This window comes from Gopherus evgoodei, chromosome 8 (assembly GCF_007399415.2).
Source record: "Gopherus evgoodei ecotype Sinaloan lineage chromosome 8, rGopEvg1_v1.p, whole genome shotgun sequence".
Lineage (NCBI taxonomy): Eukaryota > Metazoa > Chordata > Testudines > Testudinidae > Gopherus > Gopherus evgoodei.
In genome coordinates, this window is record NC_044329.1 from 17,371,565 (window position 1) to 17,397,215 (window position 25,651).

General features: G+C 42.1%; 1 protein-coding gene across 1 annotated transcript in view; it reads left to right on the plus strand.

The window, feature by feature from the left end:
* The window catches only part of KCTD16 (potassium channel tetramerization domain containing 16), a 164,448-nt gene extending 139,562 nt beyond the window's left edge, over window positions 1–24,886 (plus strand). Inside the window, exon 3 of the mRNA XM_030572042.1 lies at window positions 20,651–24,886. Within this exon, the coding sequence (XP_030427902.1) occupies window positions 20,651–21,102 (452 nt within the window). The 3' untranslated portion in view covers window positions 21,103–24,886. The remainder of the gene's footprint in view (window positions 1–20,650) is intronic.
* Window positions 24,887–25,651: the final 765 nt, after the last annotated feature.

Here is a 25,651-nt window from a genome sequence, read left to right on the forward strand (position 1 = left end):
AGCTCAGAGAAGCAGGCAGGCAGACAAAAGACTCAGAGACACACTTCCCTCCACCCAAAGTTGAAAAAATCCGGTTTCCTGATTGGTTCTCTGGTCAGGTGTTTCAGGTGAAAGAGACATTAACCCTTAGCTATCTGTTTATGACACATGTCATAGCAATAGAGATGGAAAATCTGCATTTCCCAGCAAGAGGCATCAAGGATTGTTTTGCAGTGTTTCAATTCCAGGGAGAAGAGCAGCTCACACTATCTCTGTATTTTGCACTGCAACTGATGAATCTGTTAGAATTTCATAGCATCTCTCTCTTGTTTTCTTCACAGCCTTGATGGATACTATAGCACTTTCTTCAGAGATACTTCCTAGTGAAGATGCAAACACGGACTAGATGTTTGAGGGGGAGGGAAAGGGTGGTATTCTATGAACAGCCTCATCCCATGTAGTCAATGAACGTGTAAATTAACACAGACAGCAAGTAAAACACTTCAAAGCAAGTGTAAGAGGGAGGCAGAAAGTCATTAAAAGGCTAACTCATTAAAACAGTAAAAGGCTAAAACATGGGCAGTACCTTATTGAAAAACAAACATTAATCATGGATTCTTTGAAGGTAGCAAAAGCATTCAGAGGCCACTGAAATATTACAACTGCTATGGGAACTAGACTCATAGAGTCGTAGACTTTAAGGTCAGAAGGGACCATTATGATCATCTAGTCTGACCTCCTGCACAACGCAGGCCACAGAATCTCACCCACCCACTCCTATGTTAAACCCATAACCTATGTCTGAGCTATTGAAGTCCTCAAATAAACGGTTTAAAGACTTCAAGGTGCAGAGTATCTTCCAGCAAGTGACCCAGGCCTCACGCTGCAGAAGAAGGCAAAAAGCCCCCAGGGCCTCTGCCAATCTGCCCTGGAGGAAAATTACTTCCCGACCCCAAATATGGTGATCAGCTAAACCCTGAGCATGTGGGCAAGACTCACTAGCCAGACACCCAGGAAAAAATTCTCTGTAGTAACTCAGATCCCACCCTGTCTAACATCCCATCAAAGGTCATTGAGCATGTTTACCACTAATAGTCAAAGATCAATTAATTGCCAAAATTAGGCTATTCCATCATACCATCCCCTCCATAAACATATCAAGCTTAGTCTTGAAGCCAGATGTGTCTTTTGCCCCCACTGCTCCCCTTGGAAGGCTGTGCCCGAACTTCACTCCTCTGATGGTTAAAAACCTTCGTCTAATTTCAAGTCTAAACTTCCTGATGGCCATGTGTTCTTGTGTCCATATTGGTACTGAGCTCTCCCTCCCTGGTATTTATCCCTCTGATATATTTATAGAGAGCAATCATATCTCCCCTCAGCTTTCTTTTAGTTAGGCTAAACAAGCCAAGCTCTTTGAGTCTTCTTTCATAAGGCAGGTTTTCCATTCCTCTGATCATCCTCCTAGCCCTTCTCTGTACCTGTTGCAGTTTGAATTTATCCTTCTTAAAAATGGGAGACCAGAACTGCACACAGTATTCCAGATGAGGTCTCACCAGTGCCTTGTATAATGGTACTAACACCTCCTTATCTCTACTGGAAATACCTCATCTGATGCATCCCAAGACTGCATTGGCTTTTTTCACAGCCATATCACATTGGCGGCTCATAGTCATCCTGTGATCAGCCAATGCTCCGAGGTCCTTCTCCTCATCTGTTACTTCCAACTGATGAGTCCCCAACTTATAATGAAAATTCTTGTTATTAACCCCTAAATGCATGACCTTGCACTTTTCACTATTAAATTTCATCCTATTACTATTACTCCAGTTTTCAAGGTCATCCAGATCTTCCTGTATGATATCCTGGTCCTTCTCTGTATTGGCAATGCCTCCCAGCTTTGTGTCATCTGCAAACTTTATTAGTATGCTCCCACTTTTTGTGCCAAGGTCAGTAATAAAAAGATTAAATAAGATTGATCCCAAAACCGATCCCTGAGGAACTCCACTAGTAACCTCCTTCCAGCCTGACAGTTCATCTTTCAATATGACCCATTGTAGTCTCCCCTTTAACCAGTTCCTTATCCACCTTTCAATTTTCATATTGATCCCCATCTTTTCCAATTTAATAATTCCCCATGTGGAACCATATCAAATGCCTTACTGAAATGAGGTAAATTAGATCCACTGTGTTTCCTTTGTCTAAAAAATCTGTTACCTTCTCAAAGAAGGAGATCAGGTTGGTTTGGCACGATCTACCTTTTGTAAAACATTGTATTTTGTCCCAATTACCATTGACCTCAATGTTCTTAACTACTTTCTCCTTCAAAATTTTTTCCAAGACCTTGCATACTACAGATGTCAAACTAACAGGTCTATAGTTACCTGGATCACTTTTTTTTCCTTTCTTAAAAAAATTAACTATGTTAGCAATTCTCCGGTCATACGGTACAATAGAATAAGCCATTTTATTTGCATCACTTCCAACTCCAAGTTTTTCTAATTAAATCTTTTATCTTGATTCATTTAGGCTCAAAGCAAATTTTAAAATTGAAACACAGGTCTGGGACACTATCTTGGGATGCCCAGGATTGGAGCTACCTTGTTACCCCCTGCCTCAGTGAGTGAGACACTTGTTTGTGCTTAGCTGCGTGCTAGCTCCCTGACACCCCCCAGTCCGTTAGCCACCCAGACAATTTCCTGAGACCTCTGCCAGGCCTTACTTTGTCTTGCAGGTTAACAACAGGTGCACCCCAAGCCCCATGCATCTCTGAAAGCATCCCCCTATACAATCTAGGCCCTGTCACTGGACTCTCAATGAAATTACCAGATAAGCCACCTCTGAAGAGACTGTAGAAACAGCTTGGCTGGCTCGACTCAGGTTCAGGTCCTTTATAACATTACTGCACTGAAATATATTTATGGTGGAACAATCATCAGTTTATTATCAAAGGTTAAGTTATAAGAGATAGTAAGGATAATAAGTGGAAACAGAAATGGTTACACACATAAAACAAAACATAAAATACAATCCTAGTTTTATACTTAGCAATGGTTAGCTTTACTACTTAGTAAAGTAGATTTTCTTCCAAGGATTAAGTCTTTGACAGAGCTGCTGGTTTTCAGTCAATATCAGGATCCAAGTTTTCATGAATACCCCATGCTGTTCAAGAGGTTTCCTCTAGGAATGGATGACAAAATGTCTTACTTGTGCCCTAGTTATATAGTCCAGAAAACTTTGAAATACCCTTCTGGTGTTTGTTCTCCCATGTCATCTTCCCTGTTGATTTCACATGCCCGTATTGGTTCTGTATGCAGATGGGACTTCCATTTTATTGATTTACAATGCTTAATTTACATCTGACCGAGAGATACACATCTTATCTCCTGTCTGGAAGAAACCTTTTTGTCAGCTGCCGCTGGGACAGTCTCTAAACATATCTTTAGTACATACCCACAACTTGTTAAATATCATCTCTACAGATATCTCGCAATGATTATGAGGATCAGTCTGACATAAGCTTTCATTAGATACCTCACTTCACCTCTTTGGATAAGTACTTAAGAAAGCAGTGTTGGATGTAGTGACTTTGTCAGACCTCTCAAGAATGCTTGGTCCTTTAATGGCACCCCTTCTACGAGGTGTCCACAGGTAGAGTTAGGAGAACTAAAGAAAAGAGGACAACACAGACAGCAGACCTCTAATCAAAAGCTGAACACCCAGATATTGCATCTCAGTCTAGCTATTTACCTAACCACAATGTACAAGAGCTGACCCAGAAATGTCCTGTTTGTCCTAAACTGCTTAAAAAAAAAAAAGGCAGGCTGGACTCTTTGTCTCATTCAGGTGACTAGCAACCTCAGCCCAAATACTGAACAAGATTTTAAGCCTCCAAGTGAATGCACCAGGGCTCTGTAAAATCATCATGCTTCAGAAGTTTCAAAAGGAAAAAAATCTTCATTTGTGGTGCAGTGGGGGAGATCTTGATTTTTCCAATGACATTCTGAGAGGAGCGAGGCTGCGAATAGGCTGCAGCAGCAGTCATCCCCGAAGTATCTCACTCTCTCCGAGACACACAGTAAATCCATCAAAGCCAGGCCTCTCAATCACGTTAAGAGTGAGAGCTCTTTGAAGTGACCTGGGCTCCTGACAGATTGCCACTGTGAAAGAAGTGCTCTCAGGAATGCTTCAGTGTCTTGGAGCAGATAAGATGGAATGGGCAGAAATGATTCCACTGCGATTTCCTAACTTTTTTTCTAAGTAGCTTGCTTCTTCCTCAAGGAAATCTTTTCCTGCTTAACTCTTTAAAACTTTTCTCTGCAATGTAAGGCAACTTTTCAGTGCTGGGAATAGTGGCAAAGTAGCAAACTCAGTCACTTAGCCATGACGGAGGTGTGTACATGGTTAAGGCATATTAAGTTGTGATGGTCTTCCCAAATAGTGAAACTAAGGATCTGTGAGCTGGTTTGGGGAAAAATGGAATTAAACTTGAATCTACTCTGAACACTCAAAGACATTTTCTGAGGTTCCAAAAAACAATAAAATGAAATCAACTCCCCTCCGCCCCCTCCAAAAAATACTAAAAACCCAACCAGTTCAAACTAATATTTGAATTATTTTTCATTTCTTGCTGTATTGGTATTTATTCATTAGGAGCTAGACTGAGACCACCAATTCATTTCACACAGACTATCAAGCAGCCTTCATGTAGTATTGATGTGCAGTCATAGTTCTGGACTTGATTTGCACTGCTGGGCTAGAGGTGACATATTTTTGTATCCCATTAGCAATCTCCTGAGCCATCAAGTCCCACAGTAATTTTTCCTTCCTAATAGCAGTGCTAAGGATTTTATTTTCCAGTAGACTTTAAGGGTATGCAATTACCCATAATTCTGGGGTTATGGGCTGAGTCACTGCACTAAGATAACTGATCATTTTCACTGGCTTTGATGTTGACCATTTTGCTTGATGTAACAGAGAGGGCAAATTAGCTCTGTAAGATGATAAAATTATGGCTTCTATAATGTCTAAAATTTTAGACTTTCTTCTTCTGCTCATCAAATTATATTTTTTCTGTATTTCCTTCTTCCTACTCTGCAAAACTTTATGAAAATAGGCATTAAAAGAATATAGCACAGTCTCCTACATTAGGACTGTAAGATTGGAATTTAAACTTGAAAGGGAAGATGAAGGTGAGGTTTAAAAAATATAAATGAACCTGGTATATTACTGCCCATCTCTGCTTTCTAATATTCAGAGCAGGTATAGATCTGGATTGATTCTACTGAAGTCAATTGAGTTATTTCAGATTCAGAGTGAGATCAGAATCTGTCTCTAAGTTTGTACCCTCTCTAAAAGAAATCTGAACTACAGACACCTCATTTATTTTTGTTCAGTAGATTGTGCTGAATTGCTACCATCTTGCATTTAGTCACTCTTCTCTATGCATCATTCAATGAATTCATGTAACTAGTGAATGCATTTTTGACTGATACATTTATAGCTGGTTCAGATTTTGGCCGTTCAATTCCTTTTGGAAGGACTGCTTTTGAAACTGCTCAGAATCCTTCAGTTTTTAGGCAGGCTATAAAAAGCCATTCTACTGAGCGCATATCTGAATGTTGGTTTGTCTAGAAATAATAATACTAATTTGCGCTTCCATCCAAGGCACTCAACATGCTTTGCAAAGTTAACAAATTCAGTCTGAATAGTCCCCTGGGAGGCCGGGAAGAACTAAGAACAATTCCCAGTGCTTATATAGCACTTTTCATCAACAGAGCTCAAAGTGCTTTACAAAGTATCAGTATCCCCATTTTACAGATGCAGAAACTGACACATAAAGGGATTAAGTGACTTGCTCAAAGTCACACAGAGGGTGAATAACAAAGCCAGGAATACAATCCAGTTCTCCTGATTCCCAGTCCAGTGCTCTATCCACTAGCCAACACTGCCTCCATTGTATATAGAGGTAAATTGACGGACAAAGAGGTTAGTAACGTACTTAAGGTCACCTAACAAGTCAGTGATAGAGCCAAGAAAAGTACCCTGGTCTCCATACTTTTAGTCTTGTGCCATTTCCACAATATCACCCTTCCCCTCCGATTTAAAATAAATTTCCTGCTTCTTTGATATCTCTTGCAAGGTGGCTCCACTCCTGGCCTTCTGCCTGATATGTTCCAGGGAGCTGGCAATGAGCTCTCCTCAGTTATGCAACCATGAGGTCCAAAATATTTCATTAGGTTCCATTGCTGCGACTGTGATGATCACAGAGAAAGAGAGAGACAGCCAGTGTGCACTACACTATTTTCCCCCAGAATAATATCTGCCTTCCCAATAGTGTGGTGCACATTAGGATGTTTCTTAGCCTCTGGATTAAAATACCCATTGCAGAACCCAGTGGAGCCTTTAGGTTCCTGCTGCAGTAGAAAGGCATGTGAGGCAATTTATAGTTTGCAAAACCCATTTTTGTAACCAAACCTGCAGATTTTTTGTTTGTTTGTTTGTTTGTTACCAAAAGCAGTTTAGAAAACGTGAGGGGTGTGTGTGTGTTTATTTTTCCTTTTTTGTCAAAAAACCAGAACATGCACACAGGTAGCTTTAAAAAAGGATTTTCCTTGAAAAATACTAAGCATTTTCCAACTAACTAATGTGTGCATAACTGAGAGAAAAAATTGGGCCAAATCCTCAGCTAATATAACAGTAATTTACATGTGCTGAGGATTTGGCCCATGGTATCCAAACTTAAATATATGGTAAATTATATTAACATATTGTTTAATATATTTGAACTCTACTGTAGCTTGTTCAGTCTCACATGTTTGTAGCAATAACAAACTGAGGCAGGTTTTTCCTGTATGTTGCACCTAAATAACTGCTTATGTTTAATGAAATCAGATGAAACCTATAGGGAATGTCTGCTTCCCAGCTCAGTTGGTAGAAAAAGTTGATAAGAGTTTGAGAATCAGGGTTTTCAGAGGGCTGTCCCTGCTTCTGATACTGACACATGCGTGTGTGATGTTGGGTAAGTCTCTTTGTGTCTCAGTTCTTCCATCCTTAAAATGGAGAGCGATATTGTCCTACCTTAAAGGAAGGCGGGGAGTTGTGAGGCTTTATTCATTCATGTTTTTAAAGATCTTTGAGATCTTTTTATAAAAAGAGAAGGACAAAGAATAATCTAAAGCTACAAAAATGGGACGGTCTGAGGACCAGTTCCCAAGAGGTTCAGGGAGCCTTCGCTGAAGTCAATAGTAACTGAAGGCGCACAGCAGGTGCTTACCACCATTCAGGCTTTGGCCCTGGGTTTGGGTCTGTTTGATCTGTTTCACCCCAAGCAGATCTACTTAGACACAGCCAGAGGAAAGCAAGATCAGGTGCAGGTGAAAATGAGAAAGTGGTATGGCACACGGGAAGGCAGTAATTAACTGAAATGCATATTTATCATAGTCTGTCATTGTTTACAAACAATGTAATGAATCCTGATTGTAGAATTAGACTCCAGGCACCCACTCAATGGAGTCAATCAAGCAACCCCCAGCAGGTGTGCAGGAACAGATGGCCTAACCTAATAAGGGCTTTAATGTACAGTATAGAGAGAGACAAGGGCTGTCAAACTGGCCTCCATGGCGTAATTGAACAGTCAGTGCTGTCTCCTTTCTGTTGAACGAAAACATTTCTCTTCTTTCCAGACCAGGACAGTTAATTTCAGGCCAAACTCACCCATAGTCGTATCAAGGACTGTTTTAGTTAGCTCAGTATACAAGCCGGTTAGGTTGTCTTTCCCGAGTTGGCAGCTGAGCTCTGCTGGCTGGTTGTCCAAGTAGCTTCTCTTGATGGCTGTTGAGACAGTTGCCCTCTGGTCTCTTCTCACGAAACCTTGTTCCTCCCTATTTTGCTTCTCACCTCCACAGTGGTTAAAATAGATCCAAAAAAGGAAGTGGGAACAGAACAATTGTGGTGGCTCTCACCACTGGTAACGAGGTGATGATGCCACATTGAATCATCACCTAGTGACAAGATGCAACAAAGGGAAGAGAATTGGGACAGGATTAAAAATCTGTCTGAAAGGCTCTGCTGTTCCCAAGTAAGCCCGTACATAGGTGCTGGAACTAGGGGTGCTGGAGGTGCTACCGCCCCCCTGACTTGAAGTAGTAATAACAACCCAGATACATGGTTTCTGCCTCACCTCCACTATAAAAATTGTTCCAGCACCACTGGGCCCATCAGCAGTAAACAAACGTGTGTTCTTTGTGTACAGTTGGTGACAGGCACATTCCTGGTTCTCCCCACTCTCTTCTCTACCAGAATGGAGTATTTGTATTGATTAAAAAAAAAATCTAATAAAATGGGAATGAAGTGTGGGTCTGAAAGCTTCTTCCCCAGAAATTGTTCAGATACCTGATGCCATGTCCAGCCTGTTAGAAGTTTAGGACATTTCTAAGAACACGTTATGCAAAATGCTGCAGCTAGCGTGAGAGTTTCCCTCTTTTCATATCTTAGAGTGCATGGGGACCCAGCAGGTGGGAGAAATCTTCCTGTAGAGGAGACGTTGCTGCTTCTTCACCCCTGACAAGAGGTTGAGAGCCTCCCAAATCCCACAGCCAGATACCAGCTCTTTCTGCTCCTTCCATTTTAAATTCCTCTGCCTGATGAGAGCTCACTTTGTGAGTCAGAGAAGAAGGGGAGTTCGGGGAAAGCAAATTGCCCTAGGGCAAGGAGACCAGGGAAAGCTCTCCCTATGCTTATCCACACATCTTTTAATCCTGATTTCCTAATCCTGATCCTGCACCATTGAAGTCAATGGGAGTTTGGCCATTGATTTCAACAGACACAAGGCTGGTTCAACAGAACCAAGAATTTAAGTAAAGCTTTTGGAATCCACAGTGCCTGAGTGGGGTCAACATTACATGAAGTGAGTTTGCAAAATAACAAACTGGGTAACTGTGCATGCAGGCAGATATTCACATGCACAGGTATAGCTCGTGCACATGAAAGAAAAGCTATCCGTGCACAGCTGGTGCTCAGACTGGTTTGCAGATGATGCACTCACCTTAGAAAATCTTTTCCTTCATATTTCAGTTATTTATTTGGACATCATTGGCATGGGAAAATAACTGGACCTGTTTACCCTTCCTGTGGCAAAACAGCCTGGGTCTTGGAATGACATTTAGAAAAAGGGATGGTGAGCTCTGAAATCAATGTAGAAAGGACTCAACTTGAAACTGGAATTTGTGGCAGAAATGCAGTGGGCAGCACCAGGACCGGTGCTAGGGTTTCTCGCACCCTAGGCGCATGGCCATTTCGCCGCCCACCACGCTGATCCCGTGGCTCTGGTGGAGCTGCCTCAGGCATGCCTGTGGGAGGTCCACCGGAGCCGCGCGAGCAGCCGACCGTCCGCAGGCAGGACTGCGGCAGGTCAACCGGAGCCGCCTGCCACCTCCCCAGCAAAATGCCGCCCCCCGAATAATCCTGGCACCCTAGGCGATTGCCTAGACTGCCTAAATGGTAGCCCCGGCCGTGGGCAGCACTGTTTGAACTAACATTTGAAATACTGGTTAAGCTGCACAGTAATTAATTTGATACTGATTCACACAGATATATATTTTATGCATTACTGCATAATTCTTAAAAGCTTATTTTTCTCTCCTTTTCTATTATCAGAAGATGGTCTAATGAAAACTATTCTCCCCACCGCCCCGACACACACACTTCGTTAAATGTTAAAGGGCAATTCAATTTCCTCCCTTGCTTGCTTCCTTTTTTTCTAGGTTTCCTTATGTACTGGTCTGACTAGTGTGATATGTTATCTTTATAATGATGGGGTTTTAATGTAAAACCCTGAGGTTTGCATAGTTGTAGCCAGAAGCCAATACAAATTACGTTTATGGCACTTTTTGTAGCCTGAAAACCTGGGTGTGATTCTGATTTCGCTGACACCTGAGTAATTTTGGAGTAAGAATCAGTTGATTTACAGCAGTTTGAAACTAGTAAACTAGGCTCCTTGATCTCCAAGAGAATGTTTAGCAAAGTTTCACACCTTTCCCAAAACTGTCAAAAATATATCTATCAAAAGGAGAGAGAGAGCTATAGATTTTTTTCCTCCTGTTGTAAATATATTTTCAACATAGAAGATAAATGGGACTGGCAATTGAAAGGTCTCTGCTTTTAACACTTCCAGTTGATTCTCTAAGGGCCAAATCCTGTGGTCAAGTCAAGTCAAGTTGTTTTCTTTGACTGGAGGTGTTTTGTATACTTTTATCTCTAGGCCAAAAGGAGGTCAGTGCCTGGACCATTTGCAGTTGATGAGACTATTTCAGTGATGCAGTCATTTTGGCAAAGTGACAGAAAACTAAATACACAGGTGTACCCTAAACCACTTAGTACACAATATAAAGTCAAGGGATTCTGATTCAGGGTTACATATTGCACTCCCAGAATTTCCGTCTGATTCTCCACTCAGAAGGAAGGGCTTTAGAGGACTACAGAAAGGTATCCTAAGGCTCTATGGGGAAAGATGAGGAGAACCCCACGGGTCTCAAGTAATTTCATGAAGCCCTCATGCTTCTGTGCTGCTATCCTGATCCATAGCATAGATTCCTCAGCAAGCCTCTGAAGGGTATAGAAGTTCCTCCTCTCTACTCAGTGCTATGGGCCTTAAACCCTGTGGTGTTGAACAGTTTGGACTCCAAGGTCTCTTCTAGTGATCATTATGTGATCACCCTGAGAGAAGGGTTTTCTCCTTGGGATATGCAGTGAGTTCAACTGCCTCTAGCTCAGGATATGACCTGATTTCACAGTTATGCTGTCAGAGTAGATTTTTAGTTTCTTTGTCTTAGCTTGGTTGTCATTTGCCCACAGTTACTGAATATTCATTAAGTAGAATTAGCAGTCATTAGATCTTAATTAATGTACAAAAGGCTTATTCTGTGTTCAATTAAGCATACACTTCAAATGGTCTGATTGCAGTTTGGTCATGGTTCTTCTCTTGATGTGATCATCTTAAATGGAAAAAGAGAAGCAACCGTAGGAGCATGGTGACTTGTTCTGTTCTCTTTATTGGCTTTCATGGGTATTTTCAAATCAAATATCACAGTGAGCCAAGAACACCCTTATAAATATTATTATAAAACTCACTAAGAAATTTCAGGCTATCTAGCTGTTTAATTTGTTGGTCATTCTATAGAACAAAGTTGCTTGAATTCTGCAGAATGTTATCTGAGAATACTTTCATGAGTAATACAAAATAGTATATAGACAAAATAGACATAAAGAAGAGAGATTTGCCACTGCTAATAATCCTGTGTCATAATATAAGAACAAGGGGGCAGACTATGAAGTTGAAAGAGGGAAATTTAAAACAAATACAAGGAAATACTGTTTCACACAATGTCTGATTAATCTGTGGAACTCACTGCCAAAATCACTAATGCCAAATACTGAGTGGGATTCAAAGCAGGGTTGGATAACAAGAATAGACACAATAATAAACAACACAAACCAGAAGAGTTTGAGAAGGGAGCTTCAGTGCATAAGCCAGCTTCTAACTTTGGGAGTTAACAGTACATTTTTCTTGTTTAGAGGGCATCACAGAACTGCCTACTTGCAGGGTTTCTTGCACCTTCTATTGAAGCAGTTGGTACTGGCCACAGTCAAAGACATGATACTGAATTGGATGGGTCATTGGCGTGATCTGGCATGGCAGTGCTTAAATTTCTAGTAGAAACAGTGTGCACTGTATTCATTGAAATAGTCCTGAAACGCCTGACTGTTTCAGGGATTTTAGTATTAATGACTCTCTATCTGGAAAGTCATAGCAAAAATGAGCTAGTCATTTAAGAGGTTCTGTTTAAGAAGTTCTAGTCATCTAACAGAGAACAGAGCAATACCCTGTGCCATTGGGTAGTCTACATCAGGAATTGGCAACCTTTGGCACACGGCTCGCCAAAGTAAGCGCCCTTGCGGGACGGGCTGGTTTCTTTACCTGCTACATCCGCAGGTTTGGCCATTCACGGTTCCCACTGACTGCGGTTCACTGCTCCAGGCCAATAGGGGCTGCAGGAAGTGGCGGCCAGCACATCCCTCAGCCCGCACCGCTTCCCGCAGCCCCCATTGTCCTGGACTGGTGAACCGTGGCCAGTGGGATTCACGGTCAGCCGAACCTGTGGACATGGCAGGTAAACAAACCGGCCCAGCCCACCAGGGCGCTTACCTTGGCAAGCCGCGTACCAAAGGTTGCCGATCCCTGGTCTACATGGTAGCTAAAGAATATAATTTGCAGTTTGAGGGGACTCACTTGTGCTAGCTGTGACTGAGCTAGAGTTTTAAAAACAGAAGTGTAGCTGAGGCGATGTGAGTGGCGAAAGGGGTTAGCCATCCCAAGTACGTAGCTAGGGTCATCAACAGGATCATACTCGGGGCGGCTAAACCATCACACCACCCACGCCACTGCGGCTACACTTCTATTTTTAGCATGAGGGTTTGTTCAGAGCTAGCCAGCTCCAGCGCAGACATAGCCTTAGTTGTCCAATCACACACCATGACTAGCAATTTGCAGACAGTTAAAATGAACAGGTTGTGAACTAAAGGCTAAAATTTGATTAGGTAAACTCATTTGAGGTGAAATCTGCCCCTTTGGAGGAAGGGAGGGTAACCACAAGATCAGGACCCAACCTGAATCCTGCTTAAGCCTATTCTGAGGAAGTAAATGGAATTAAAGTGGTACATAGGCCTTGTGTGTGTTGGGGTGGGGGGAGGGGGAATTTCACCCATCATTAATATACCTTAATAAGGAAAGCATTTCATCCTCATTTTAGAGATGGAAAAAGTGAGGCAGAGAGGAGAATTGACTTGCACAGGGTCACATAGGGAGTCCTGTGAACTGAACCCCAATCTTTATACTTCTAAACAGTGCTTTAAGCACAAGTCTATTCATGTCCTCTGGATCTGATGTTCTCCACTTCCTGTCCTAAACCTTTGCCTAGTGTTGCTCTGCACCGTTCTGTTAAAGGTTGTCTCTTTGAGTCGCTAAGAAGGCTGTGTTTCAGTGGAGGATAATGTGACCAATATTCATGCACTGTATTAGTTTAAATTTGTAAAGTGCTTTGAGATTCTTGAAGATAAAAGGGCCTGTAAGCACTAAATGTAGGAGATAATCAGAAGTCTCTTGTAGAATTCTAATCGAAGTATCTGTTCATGGCAAGGTGCTAAATAATATCCAATTCAGGTGGGTACAGAAATCCTGCCCATGTTTACCAGTGACTGATCCTTGTGTGGAGCACTGGGTAAAGAAGCAGACACTTTGTTTGTGGCAGACCACTGAGTCAGTCAGTGAATCATCTTATAAACTGAAGGAGAATAATTTGAACTAGATTCTTTCCTGTCCTACTTGGAGGGCAAAATCCTGCAGTTCTTTTTTAGGTAAAGCTGCCATTGCTGGCCCTATCTTCAGCTGGTGTAAATTGGCATAAGTCCACTGGCCGTACGTTTATATCAGCTAAGAATTTGGCATGGGGATTTTGACCTGAGAGAAAGCTGCAGGATTTGTCCGAAACAGGGAAATTAAGGCAACATCTGTGTTTTGTTTAAGCTTTTTATTGAATATATCTATGCAATGAGGTATACAGTAAAAGGATCCCAAACATATCTCTGGAGCAGTGTAACACATTTACAACAACTGATTTATTGAATTTCACTTCGTATACTCTCTGCAAATGGATTATGAATAGAATCACAATTTTCTTGAGTGGATTTGTTCACTGCATATTTTCTTAAAATAATTCTTGGTCGGTAACTTGTTCACTACTAGTTTAGGTGTCTGGTATAGTAACTCCTCACTTAAAGTCATCCTGGTTAACATTGTTTCGTTGTTACGTTGCTGATCAATTAGGGAACATACTCATTTAAAGTTGTGCACTGCTCCACTATTACATTGTTTGGCTGCCTGCTTTTTCCACAGCTGGCAGACCCTGCAGATCCCACCTGCCAGCAGACCCTGTGAACCAGTGCCTTCCCCTGCCTCCTGCCTGTGGCAATCCGCTGGCTTGTGGCATTTAGGAGGCAGGAGGGAGAGGGGAGGAATGCGGATGCGGTGCGCAGGCTCCCTCTCCCCCCCCGCCTCCTGAACACCACAAACCAGCTGATTGCCCCTGGCAGAAGGTGGTGGGGGAGGGAAGGAGAGCCTATGTGCTGAGTCCTCCCCCCTCCCTCCTGTCTCCTAAATGCTGCAAGCCAGCTGACTGCCCTGGGCAGTGGGGGGAGGAGTGAGGATTCAGCATGCCTCCCCCCTCCCTCCCCTGCCTCCTGCCTGCAGCAATCAGGTGGCTTGCAGTGCACAGAAGGGAGGGGAGGGAAGAAGAGAAGTGAGGACGCAGTGTGCAGAGTAAAGGGAGAAGAGGTTGGGGGGAGAAGAGACGGGTCAAGAGTGGGGCCTTGAGGGAAGGGATGGAGTGGATGGGCTATGGGTGGAGCCCCCGGCAAAGTCAGTGCCTGTGTTTGCAAGAACAGCAAGAGAAGCAGCCGGACAATCCCATTCTCTTCAACTCTCTGACTCCACCGCCTCAACCAAGCGTCATACTCAACAGTTGTGACTGTAGTATAAAATTGTTTTTTTAAAATTGTTTAAAACTTATACCTGTATTAAATTGCTTGTTAAAAATTGTTTAAAATGTATATAATGCCTTTTGTCTGGCAAAAAAAAAAAAATTCCCTGGAACCTAACCCCCCCTATTTACATTAATTCTTATAGGGAAATTGGATTCGCTTAACATCGTTTCACTTAAAGTCTCATTTTTCAGGAACAGAGCTACAACGTTAAGTGAGGAGTTACTGTATTTAAAATGTAAGCTGTTTTGATTATACACATAGGACACATGTTATTGTTTTGTTCCTTGACTGGATGAGCAAGCTCTTTAGAATTCAGGTTCCTATGTGATGACTCAGAATTACAGATTCTAAATATGAATTATCTGAATATTCATAAGTATTTGCTTAAAATTTGCTTCTTAGGCAAATAGTAAACTCCTTTGCTAGAAATTAGCTGAAGGGGCTGGGTTGAGAATGAACATAACTACAATGGGAATGATGCATGGCCTGTCTTTCTATCTCAAGATATTGGAGTAACATTTTATCTCTCTCCCTCTCTCTCTCGCTGAAGCTTTCTCCCCATGGTGGCCCTGTCCACCTGCTTCCTTACTTTTAGGAAGAATGGAAGGAGCAACCCCTCTGTTCTCCTGAGTGCATGACCTGTGATTATCTCTAGTCCTTGCATAGGAGGTTCACGGCAGGCACTCTTCCTCCTCTGTGCACTTTTGCAATGGTCACAGCCAATCTGGGCCAGATCCTCAGCTGATGTCAATGGCATAGTTGCATTGTTGTCCATGGAGTTGTGCTGATTTACACCAGCTGAGGATCTGGCTCGTAATGGGGTTGATGGGGGGATATAAATAGGGAATAATGGGATAAAATCAAGGAAGGAAAAATTCAGGCTTAGTATAAAAAAATCTTGCTGATGATGAGATCAATGTATTAATTTGTGGAATGGCTTCCCAAAAGAAGCTCCATCACCAGGGACATGTTAAGCCTGATGGCACAAAACCCTCTAGAGACTGTGCTGTAGGGAAGAATCCTGCACAGGCAAGGAGATAGGTTGGGTCTCTAACTTCTGTGGATAGCTCTGGGATTTAGAAGACTTGGATCTTATTCTTGGTTTGGCCACTGGCCTGCTGGGTGATCTTGGGCAAGTCAGTTTACCTCTTGTGCCACAGTTTCTCCATCAGTAAAATAGGGATAACAATGCTTACCTCCTTTGTAAAGCACCTTAAGATCTATTGAGGGAAATTGCTATATAAGAGATAAGTAGGAGTAGCATTACTAAAATGGATTTCCTCTTTACAAGTTTTAATTGCAGCGTCATTGTCAACTTGAAATCTAGTCAATTAAATAAACATCTCCTGCTTCTGCTCCCGATCTTTCTCTGCTAATTTTCATGGGTTTACAACAGCATGTACCTAAATATGTAAGTGTTTCCCTTCCATAGCTGCTTTATGAAAGATACAAACAGACAACGGAGTGAAATAACTGTACAGGAGAATACAGTGAAAGTAACTATGCACAAAGTCAGGTTTCAGAGTAGCAGCCGTGTCAGTCTGTATCTTCAAAAAGAACAGGAGTACCTGTGGCTCCTCAGAGACTAACAAATTTATTTCAGCATGAGCTTTTGTGAGCTACAGCTCACTTCTTCGGATGTACAGAATGAAACACACAGACAGGAGATATCTATGCATCAGAAGAAGTGAGCTGTAGCCCATGAAAGCTTATGCTGAAATAAATTTGTTAGTCTCTAAGGTGCCAGAAGTACTCCTGTTCTTTATGCACAAAGTGCTGTCAAATGCACAAAGTAAACACAGGAAAAAAGAGAAACTTCTTTTTCCTTCTAATCTCTCATTTGTATCAAACTTAATATTTTCAGAAAGAAATGTGTTTTTTAAGTTAATAGCGTCACTTTAAGAAAGCTGTTTGCTAGATTCCTGATATTTTCCAAGGGTCCAGTGTGCAGTCACGTACATCCCTATAGCTAGTTTGCACCTGATGGATTTCTGCCTTTTGAACACTTGCGGTTGCTTGCTGGAATAAATCATTTTCTGTTTTTGCAGTGCAGGAGTTCTATACCAGTTCTCTTCTTACCAGGAGACAATAGGTAGTTGCAGTAGAGGAAAAATGCCGTCAAGTTAAAATGTCAACCACAATGAGGAGCTGCAAATCCATAAGGCTCATGGATGTGTTTTTCCAAATTTCACACAATCAGTTTGTACTGAGCCTTGTGTGTGCAGTGTCTTTTCCAGAGCTGGGAGAATTATAAAAAAAATTCAATTTAGCCATAGACTAGACTAGACATAGACTAGATAAAGAACCAGTCTTGAAGCAAGTCTGTGAATTAAATTTCCCCACACATACTGCAAGACTCCTTCATCATTGACAGGGAACAGCATGTAACAGGGTGGGGAAATTTTTTTTCCAACTGCTTCTATAATCAATGTGAACTTTGTTCACAGCTACTAGCAAGATGGAAAATTTTTAAGACAGGTGTGGCGGGTTTCAGCAGTGCATCTTTTTAAAGAATGCATGAGCATTCTGTGAGCTTGCAAAATCCTGTTTCACTCTGGTGGGCTTGACTTTCTCATGGAAGAAAAATCAGCAGTTTCTATTCAGTTACATGTTTTAGTATGTGCCCAACAGCCATGTCCCAGTTGAGATTGCAGAGAGCCTGTGTGGCTAGCATTGGCGACAATGGCAACACTTCTATTGCATTCAGTGGGCCTGATTCACCACTGCCCTGCCCTTCATTTAGTCATTGATGTCAATGCAAAATGAGTGCCAAGTAAAAGTCGAATGCTACCATTTGCAAGTGTTTTACGCCCACACAAGGTTCAGAGCAATGGCAAAAGAGGCCCCATTGGAACGGGAGCAGAACCTCTGTGCTCCTGTTTTTTCAACAATGCCCAGCCAGTTCAGGGAGTTCTGGTGTGTAAAGAGGCACCAAAGAAGATATGACTGTAGTATGTGCCTTTGTTTTAAAGCCCCTTGACCACAGCAGCATAGTGCAGTGTAAATGAGAACCTAGCCCGAAGTCTCCATGAGCAAAAATGTCAATCACTCCACAGCTGAACTGAAGCACTAAATGGCAAGTGATTCCCAGAAGCCTCTGCAACAGAAAGGGAGACAACCCTACATTTAAAAATACAGAAAGCAGAAAACAGGATGACATGTCCTTCCAGTTATTTAACGACAGCCTGATCGGAAAGCCTTTGAGGCTTTGTCTGTCCTCCACAATCTTTCCATAAAGTACAAACCACTTGTTTTTCTTTCGGTTTCATTCGTACAGTGTAAATTGCGGAAAAGCTCCCATGGATGAGTAAAATATGAAGTATTACATGTGAAGCACTAAAAGCCATGCCCAGTTGCTGTTTGATGGGTGTTTTATGCTGCTTTAAGTGCCGTGGTGCTGATATAAGACTGCTCTACAGCGTGCTAAATTACATTTTTCTTGACCTTAATAATGGTACCAATCTGCACTAGTTGGAGGTGATAATTACATTTACTGGGAAGATGGATGCTTCCAAATGACATTTAAAACCATGATTATCTTGGCAGTTTGGTCAGGAAACAATTTTTATCAATGCCAGTTTTCCTTCTTTGTCATGGATTATGGCTATTTGGCAGTTCTCCAGTAGAACATAGGGAGAAAAAAAAATGTAATCCCTGTACTCTGTGTCCACGAGACATGTTGACACAGACAACCCTTCTTGCAGTCAGCTCCCTTATTTTCAGTATATGACTGTTGTGTAACTCTTTTGCGTGCATGGTGTGAGAAATGTTTACTTCACATAAATAGTCTGCTATGGGAACTTCAGTGCTGCTTTTTGTTTCTTTTTTAAAAAAGAATGAATAGCTACCTTTAATTTAATGAAAGTATAGATATGATGGTGATTAAAATAATAATGACAGCATCTGTCTCAATAGCAGTTGCAGGCAGTGGAAGTATTATAGTCTGGATTTTGTTTTGACATAGAGAACATTTTGGTTTTTCTCTTGGATGAAGTCATATTTCCAAGGCAATGCATTGGGGTGTATTTTTGTGTGTGTGTACATAGATGTCGGCTCCACTAGATTAAATTCTATTCTCTGGGCTCCATTGTGAGAAGGATGCTACTTCGGAATGTAGATCTCGCTGTTTGCTTACAATAGGGATATGTCAGCTGTCTCCAACACATTCACAGCCTGCCCTGGACCTCAGAGAGCAGTTGTTCTTGCTCTTTCAACAAATGAGCTATCAGGAGTATGGCATCGTGCTCCAGAGTGCCACCAATGCATTACGTGTGTGTGTGTGGGGGGAGGGTTGTGATGGAACCACGTAATGAAGCAGTACACACTTGACTACTGTAAGGAGGCAATGACAGAGAGCAGCAACAGTGTCGGTGTACAAAATGACTCCATGTGTGTCCCCACTTGTGCTCTACCCCCAGCCAAGTTACTCAAATTAATGCATTAGGCAGAGGAGTTCTCCCAGTTCTGTCTTGTAGGTTTTTTGTGAGTGCTGGGCTGTAAACACTGGGGATTAAATCCTGGTCCTATTTGAAGTTAAGGACAAAGTTCCTATGGGCTTCAATGGAGCCAGGATTTCAGCCTAGCTTGTTATTGTAAGGATGCCTATGATAATTATTTTAGGACTGCCTGTCAGTGCTAATCTGCTCAGCCTGGCTTCTTGTTGTAGGGTTGCTCTGGAGACTAAGCTGTGCAGGCTGTTTTGTTATTGTAGGATAGCTCAGGAGTGCTAATTTTTTTGGCTTTTGTATTTTATTTTACAAGAAGATAATTGCAGAATTATTTAAAGACAGAAATAATTAATGGGCATTGCAAACATATATAAATAAAAAAGATAGGTTGAATGTTGAGCCTATCAAACTTGACGACATACTATTAAAGGGGAAATTTGAATGGGACATAGAATAACATTTCATCAGTCGATACCTGAACAGTTTGACTATCCTAAGTAAGAAAATTCCTAGGTCTATTAAGCTGTTTCAGAGGTAGCTTGATTTTTACTCTGAGACACCTGTTCCATGAACAAGAATTATATCTTCATTCTTTTCTCTTCAAGCATGTTTTGTTCCCTTCTGCCTGGCCCTATACTTATTAAATCAAAACCTTTGGAAGAGCAAGCACTAGAATGAGCTTCTGGACCATTAACATGTTGTGAGGCCATAACTTTGGTCATGAATTGACAGCAGGAAATAGCTTAAACACTGAAGCACAACCAGTTGGATATTGGCTCCATTTGGTTGTCAGTTTATAACTTACCTTATTTTTTCTGGATTAATGATCTTGGGCTAGATCCTACAACTTTTATTTACCTAGGTACTAATGTGAGTAAATGTTGAAGGGATGGGCCAAAGGTTGAAGACCTTACTCTGATTTTATTCCAGTCTTATAGTCAGTGGGAAATTGTCTATGAAGAATCTAAGTGAGCATCCCAGGATTTGGCCTGTTAGTAAACTGCTGTGGAGTTAGCAGCAAATAAACCACTCCTGAGATTTTCCCCTGGCTTTCTGAAACAATAATCGTTCACTTTTCAGAAAATAACAACACAGTTCTTTGCATTAATATATTAGTTTCATCTGAGGATCTCAAAGCACTTTTCAAACATTAATTAATTAAATCTCACAGCAAAACCATTTTGCACGTACATAAACTGAAACATGAGGAACAGAGTCTCCTTGCACGAAGGGCTTTAGCCCTGCTCTGGCAATCTAAAGGGGCATTAAAGTGCACTTAATGCTCCTTTATGCTGCCAGAGTGGAATAAAGGGGCATTATTGTTAATGAGAATCAGGCCCAGTGAGCTTAAGGTCCTGATCCATGTGTGTAAGATGTTGGCTATACTGACTCACCCAAGATTATACTGAGAAAACTGAGACTAGAACCCAGGAGTTCTGAGATGCTTTTCCTGCTCTAACCACTACACCTGATTCCTTTCCTCCCCATTTTCTTCTGCTAGCACAAGTGTACTTAATAGACAGTAGTTTATTTGGTGGCATATGAAGCAATATCCTTCTGTGTGTGTACAGCAGCCCAGAGGGCCGTGCTTTTTGTAACCACACTGTGTGCTTTGTTCCTTCTTTTAGGTGAACCTTCAAGGTGGTCTTCATCCCATTGTGACTGCTGCTGCAAAAATGGCAAAGGAGATAAAGAGGGGGAAAGTGGCACATCTTGCAATGAACTATCCACTTCCAGCTGTGACAGCCAATCAGAAGCCAGCTCCCCACAAGAGACTGTCATCTGTGGCCCAGTCACCCGCCAGCCCAACATACAGACTCTAGATCGGCCAATCAAGAAGGGCCCAGTACAGCTACTTCAGCAGTCTGAAATCCGAAGAAAAAGTGACCTGCTCCGAACTCTAACATCTGGCTCCAGAGAATCCAACTCTAGCAAAAAAAAAGCAGTGAAAGAAAAGCTCTCAATTGAGGAAGAGTTAGAAAAATGCATCCAGGATTTCCTTAAAATCAAAATCCCAGACAGGTTTCCAGAAAGGAAATACCCCTGGCAATCCGAACTGCTACGAAAGTATCATCTATAAGAGCAGGGTGGGGTAGGGGGGAAATAACCTTATTGCAACTTACAGATCAAGATCCTTAATGATAAGGAAATAAAAGGAATAATAACCATTTGTTAGGTCACAAAAAACAAAAATCCATCTTGATAGTACTGCCTAATTTGCCTCTTTCACCTTAACATTTATAGTCACAGGGTAATGATATTTTTCAAGTTGTGGAAACACAGTGAAAAATGCTTTTGTTTGTAAGCTCCTAGTCTTACGCAAGCTGAATACTTTATACACTAAAGGCACAACAACATCACCAACTAAAGAACCCCCACACAAATGCACCTGGGGCCAGTGGAGAAAGGCCTACACATGATCAGGCAGTGGCTGGGGGGTTTCTGCAAACTACATGCCTTTTGAGTTCTCCTGTTAATTCCTTTATTTGGAGGAGTCAGGGAAGGGCAGATGTACATGATTTAAAGAAACAAGCTATGCCGTGCCAGTTTACATGAAGGATGTGTGTATATACACATGAATATACATACACATGTGTGTATATTTATATTGCATAATGAATTTGTCCGGTTTTCTCCTTATAACTGCACTTTCTCAACGACAACAAAAAAGCAATTGTTAGCATTCTGTGTGCTCCATTTCCCCTCTAGCTTTATGAGGTGTGAATAGTAGAAGACTGTCTCTCTCCATCTGTTATTTTTGGGGCCGAGGGGAGGTTGGAAGCAGAGCACTGTAAAAGTGCTTGTGTCTGTTGCAACTGTGGGCAAAATATTCCATGAGGTTTTTGATAACAATATATATTTTAATCTCCTTCGTTCCAAAACTTCTTCCCCACAGCTTCCGGATGACAAAGGGTTTATTATGGAATGATTCCAATTGGAAAGGGGGATCCAGAGATGACAGGTCAAGTCGCTGAGTTGGTGAGCTCAGCTGATTTATGTAAGCCAGCCAGACCCTACTGCCAAAGAGTCATTGGCCCAAACAAATGAGGAGAGCAGCCTCCCGTTCCCATCTGACGCAGATGCAATTATAAGAAATTATAAACCTAACAAGATGCATTTTGTGCTCTGACTGGCAGGAAATTGATTGTTAAAATGGCAGGCACCACGCCATTCCAGCTAGATACATTTCAAAAGGAAATTAAAAATTGAACAGAAATCAAACACACTCTGTAATGGAAACTGCCTTATCAGCATCCTTTCTGTAGTCTGTAGGATAATCCAATGGGTGGCAGGCTTAACTTAGTACCCATTTGCTACCCATAATGTGTAATAAATGGGAAAATATCAGCATGCTCAGTTTGATGGGATGGCGGGGAGGAAGGGATGTCGCACGCAGGCACAGCAGTACAAGAACCTACTGAGCCCAAGCAACAACAACAAAAAAGCACAGGTTCCGGACAGGTTCGCCTAGCTAACTGCATCTGAGTTGTCATTCCAGAACTAATTCTTTCAGCAGACCAGTAAGAACCTAATGTCCCTCAACAGTCCAGTGGGAGCCAAAGGTCCCATGGATGGGATTTGAAAAGTTACGAGTCAGGTAGTGAAGGGGAGTCCCAGGGACAGACTGCATCTGGTGGGATGAAATTAGTGTCTGAGCAGTCTGTAAAGCAGTTGCCTAGAGATGCATTGCATCAGTGGGTCCACATGGGCCTTCCACTGGCTGCAGATGGAAGCTGGTTAGCCGGGGAGTTTGGCACATGTCAGTCAATGTCTCAAGACATAACATGAGAGAGACAGAAACTAATAAAGATGATAGCTTTAAAAGTGTGATATTGCCTTGTTTAGCATCAGTAACTAAGGCCTCAGTTTCACTGTCTAGCATTCCCAATTCACAATGCTACAAAGGAGATGACTTCAAGTGTGCATAGAATAGAGGTACGTTTGGATTGAACATAGTACACTTGAGTAGGTCTGAGGCTCAGTCTCCTTGCCCACAGGTGCAATTTTCTCCCACATAATATGCTCCTACTTTTTTTTTTTCACTTGCAAAATGAACTGTGGGGGCAAAGCTGCATAATCAGGTAGGTAAAGGTACTATCATTCAGATTTGTGCCTACCATTGAACTGCAAGTGCAATGCAGGCACAGGTTTTGTGGGTGCTAACTGCATGTGCAAACGGGAAGTGACATGTCTCAAAGTATTGCAAAATGTGAGATGCTTGTGGATAGAGCTGAGCATGAACCAAATCCCCAGATCAAAACACCCTCAAATTACTGGGATAGGAGATCTGGATTTTGTAGCTTGGAGTCATTTCTAGTTAAGGTTTGCAAGTTTACCAAGATGTTTTACATTAGAGAGGGATGCTAGTTCTAGTGATTCCTAATTATTGTCATGTGTAGAGTAAGTATAGTAAGCAAAAGCCTGACCTGAGAAGTGCTGAGCTAAATTGGACAGCTCCGCAGTACTCAGGATCAGGCACTAAACTAATTCAGTTTTTAAAACACATGTTCACACTCAAACTGTTCAAACACATGCATTTCAGATGCACACCTACCCACATTCACATGCCTGTGCTCACATATTCACATGCACCTTTGCACATCCATATGCTTGCACACATACATCCCTCTGCTTGCCACAGATTTGCTTTTCCTCTTTTTAGAAAACAACTATCTTTCTTGTATATTCACTCGTCCCTATTTACAGCTGCTGAGAGCACTGTGTTAAAATCTTGAGAGTACTGTGTTAAAAAGTTTGCCTGCAACTTCCCGTGTGTGAGTCGATGCAAAGCAAGAACACTAGGCTGGCTTCCAAGACATACAGATTGGCTTAAATGGTGCTTTTTCTCTTTCTTGTTATGTCCACACCAGAGAGCAGCTCCGTTGTCCCTGACACTTTAAGACTTGGAAACTGTGATTTTTCTGTTTTGACCCAGTCAGTATCATCAGCCAGACATGCCAAATTGGAAAGCGAGCCTTTTCCCTCTTGCAAGGTTTTGATACCATCAGGCATTATGCAGAATCCTCCTCCACTATCAGTTCTGCTCTCTGCGAGTCACAAGGAAGAAGTCTAACATTAATTCATTGTATTAGCAAATTAGGGAGAAAAATGAGCAGAGGGTTGAATCTCGCTCTCGCTTCAGCAGGAATTTGTTTTGAGATTTCCATGCACAACATAGACCATTTCTCCACTTTGATAACTCAGGATGGCTAGAACCTGACATCCTCAGTTTCAGCGTTTCACTTTTTCTTTTTAATCTCCAAAACACTGTATTACACAATATGAGGGACAGACAGAGGGGGAGTGTACCCTGTTTTTCTTTCTGTCTCTGAGTTTGAATGGACTTGACTCAATTTGATCAGGACTGTACAATGATTAATATCTGCAGGAAAAATTAGACCAAATGAAATGCACCAGAATGGGTTTGATTCATGTGGCCTTCATATTCCCCATTTTAGATGAAATGGTTATTACTCTGCACCACTACTGAAATAAGAGTCTTGAACTTTAATAATCACTAGCCACAAAGCTTATTTGTATATTCTGCTTTGTTACTGTAGGATACTTATATAGTGTATCCATTCCCAGGACCAAATTTATCCCAGGTTTAACTCCATTGACGATGGTGAAGTTCCATCAGAGAGAGCTTTGTTCCCTGGTGATTTCAGCTCTCCATTTCAGGTCATGCTCCTCATTCTTTCAGTTGAAGGAGTGACTGCTCCACTTGTGTCACATCAGCACAGACTTCCTGAGCCTGATTCTAAGGGGTGTTTACAGTTGGAGCTGGAGGGGTGAATCCCAGCATGTGTAGATTCCTCTCTCCGAGCTAGCATGCTAAAAATGCTCCTTGCTTAACGTAGTTCTGTTCCTGAAAAATGCTACTCTAAGTGAAATGATGTTAAGTGAATCCAATTTCCCCATAAGAATTAATGTAAATAGTGGGGGTTAGGTTCCAGGGAAATTTTTTTTGCCAGACAAAAGACATTATATACATATACAGTATAAGTTTTAAATAACTATAAACAAACAATTTAATACTGTACTCATCAATGATGATTGTGAAGCTTGGTTGAGGCAGGGGCATAGCGGTATCGGGGCACAGGAGCTTGCCCCATTCGCCTGCCCAGCGCTCCTGCTGGGGAGTGGGGTCGGGGGCTTGCCTGCTCCCAAGTTGGAATCCTGGGTGGGCAGACCGGGGCAAGCCCCCGCGCCCCGACCCCACTCCATGGCAGGAGCACCGGGTGGGCAGAGCGTCACAAGCCCCCATGCCCCGACCCCACTCCATGGAAGGAGAGCTGGGTGGGTGGAGCGGGAAAAGCCCCCCTGCCCCGTCCCCACTCCATAGCAGGAGGAGCCAAACAACCTTTTAACGGAACATTGCACAACTTTAAATGAGTATGTTCTCTAATAGATCAGCAACCTAATAACGCAACAACGTTATCTGAGGCCACTTTAAGTGAGGAGTTACTGTCTGTAGTCCCGGTAGCACGGTGGTGGGAGAGGCTAGTCAGCCTGAGGACAAACCCCATGAGTCTGTACTCTAGTGGTGAGCCCAGCTGCTGTGGTGACACTATTATATTTAATGTGCTAGTTCAATCAGAGTCAGCTGGGAATTGCACCCACAGCTC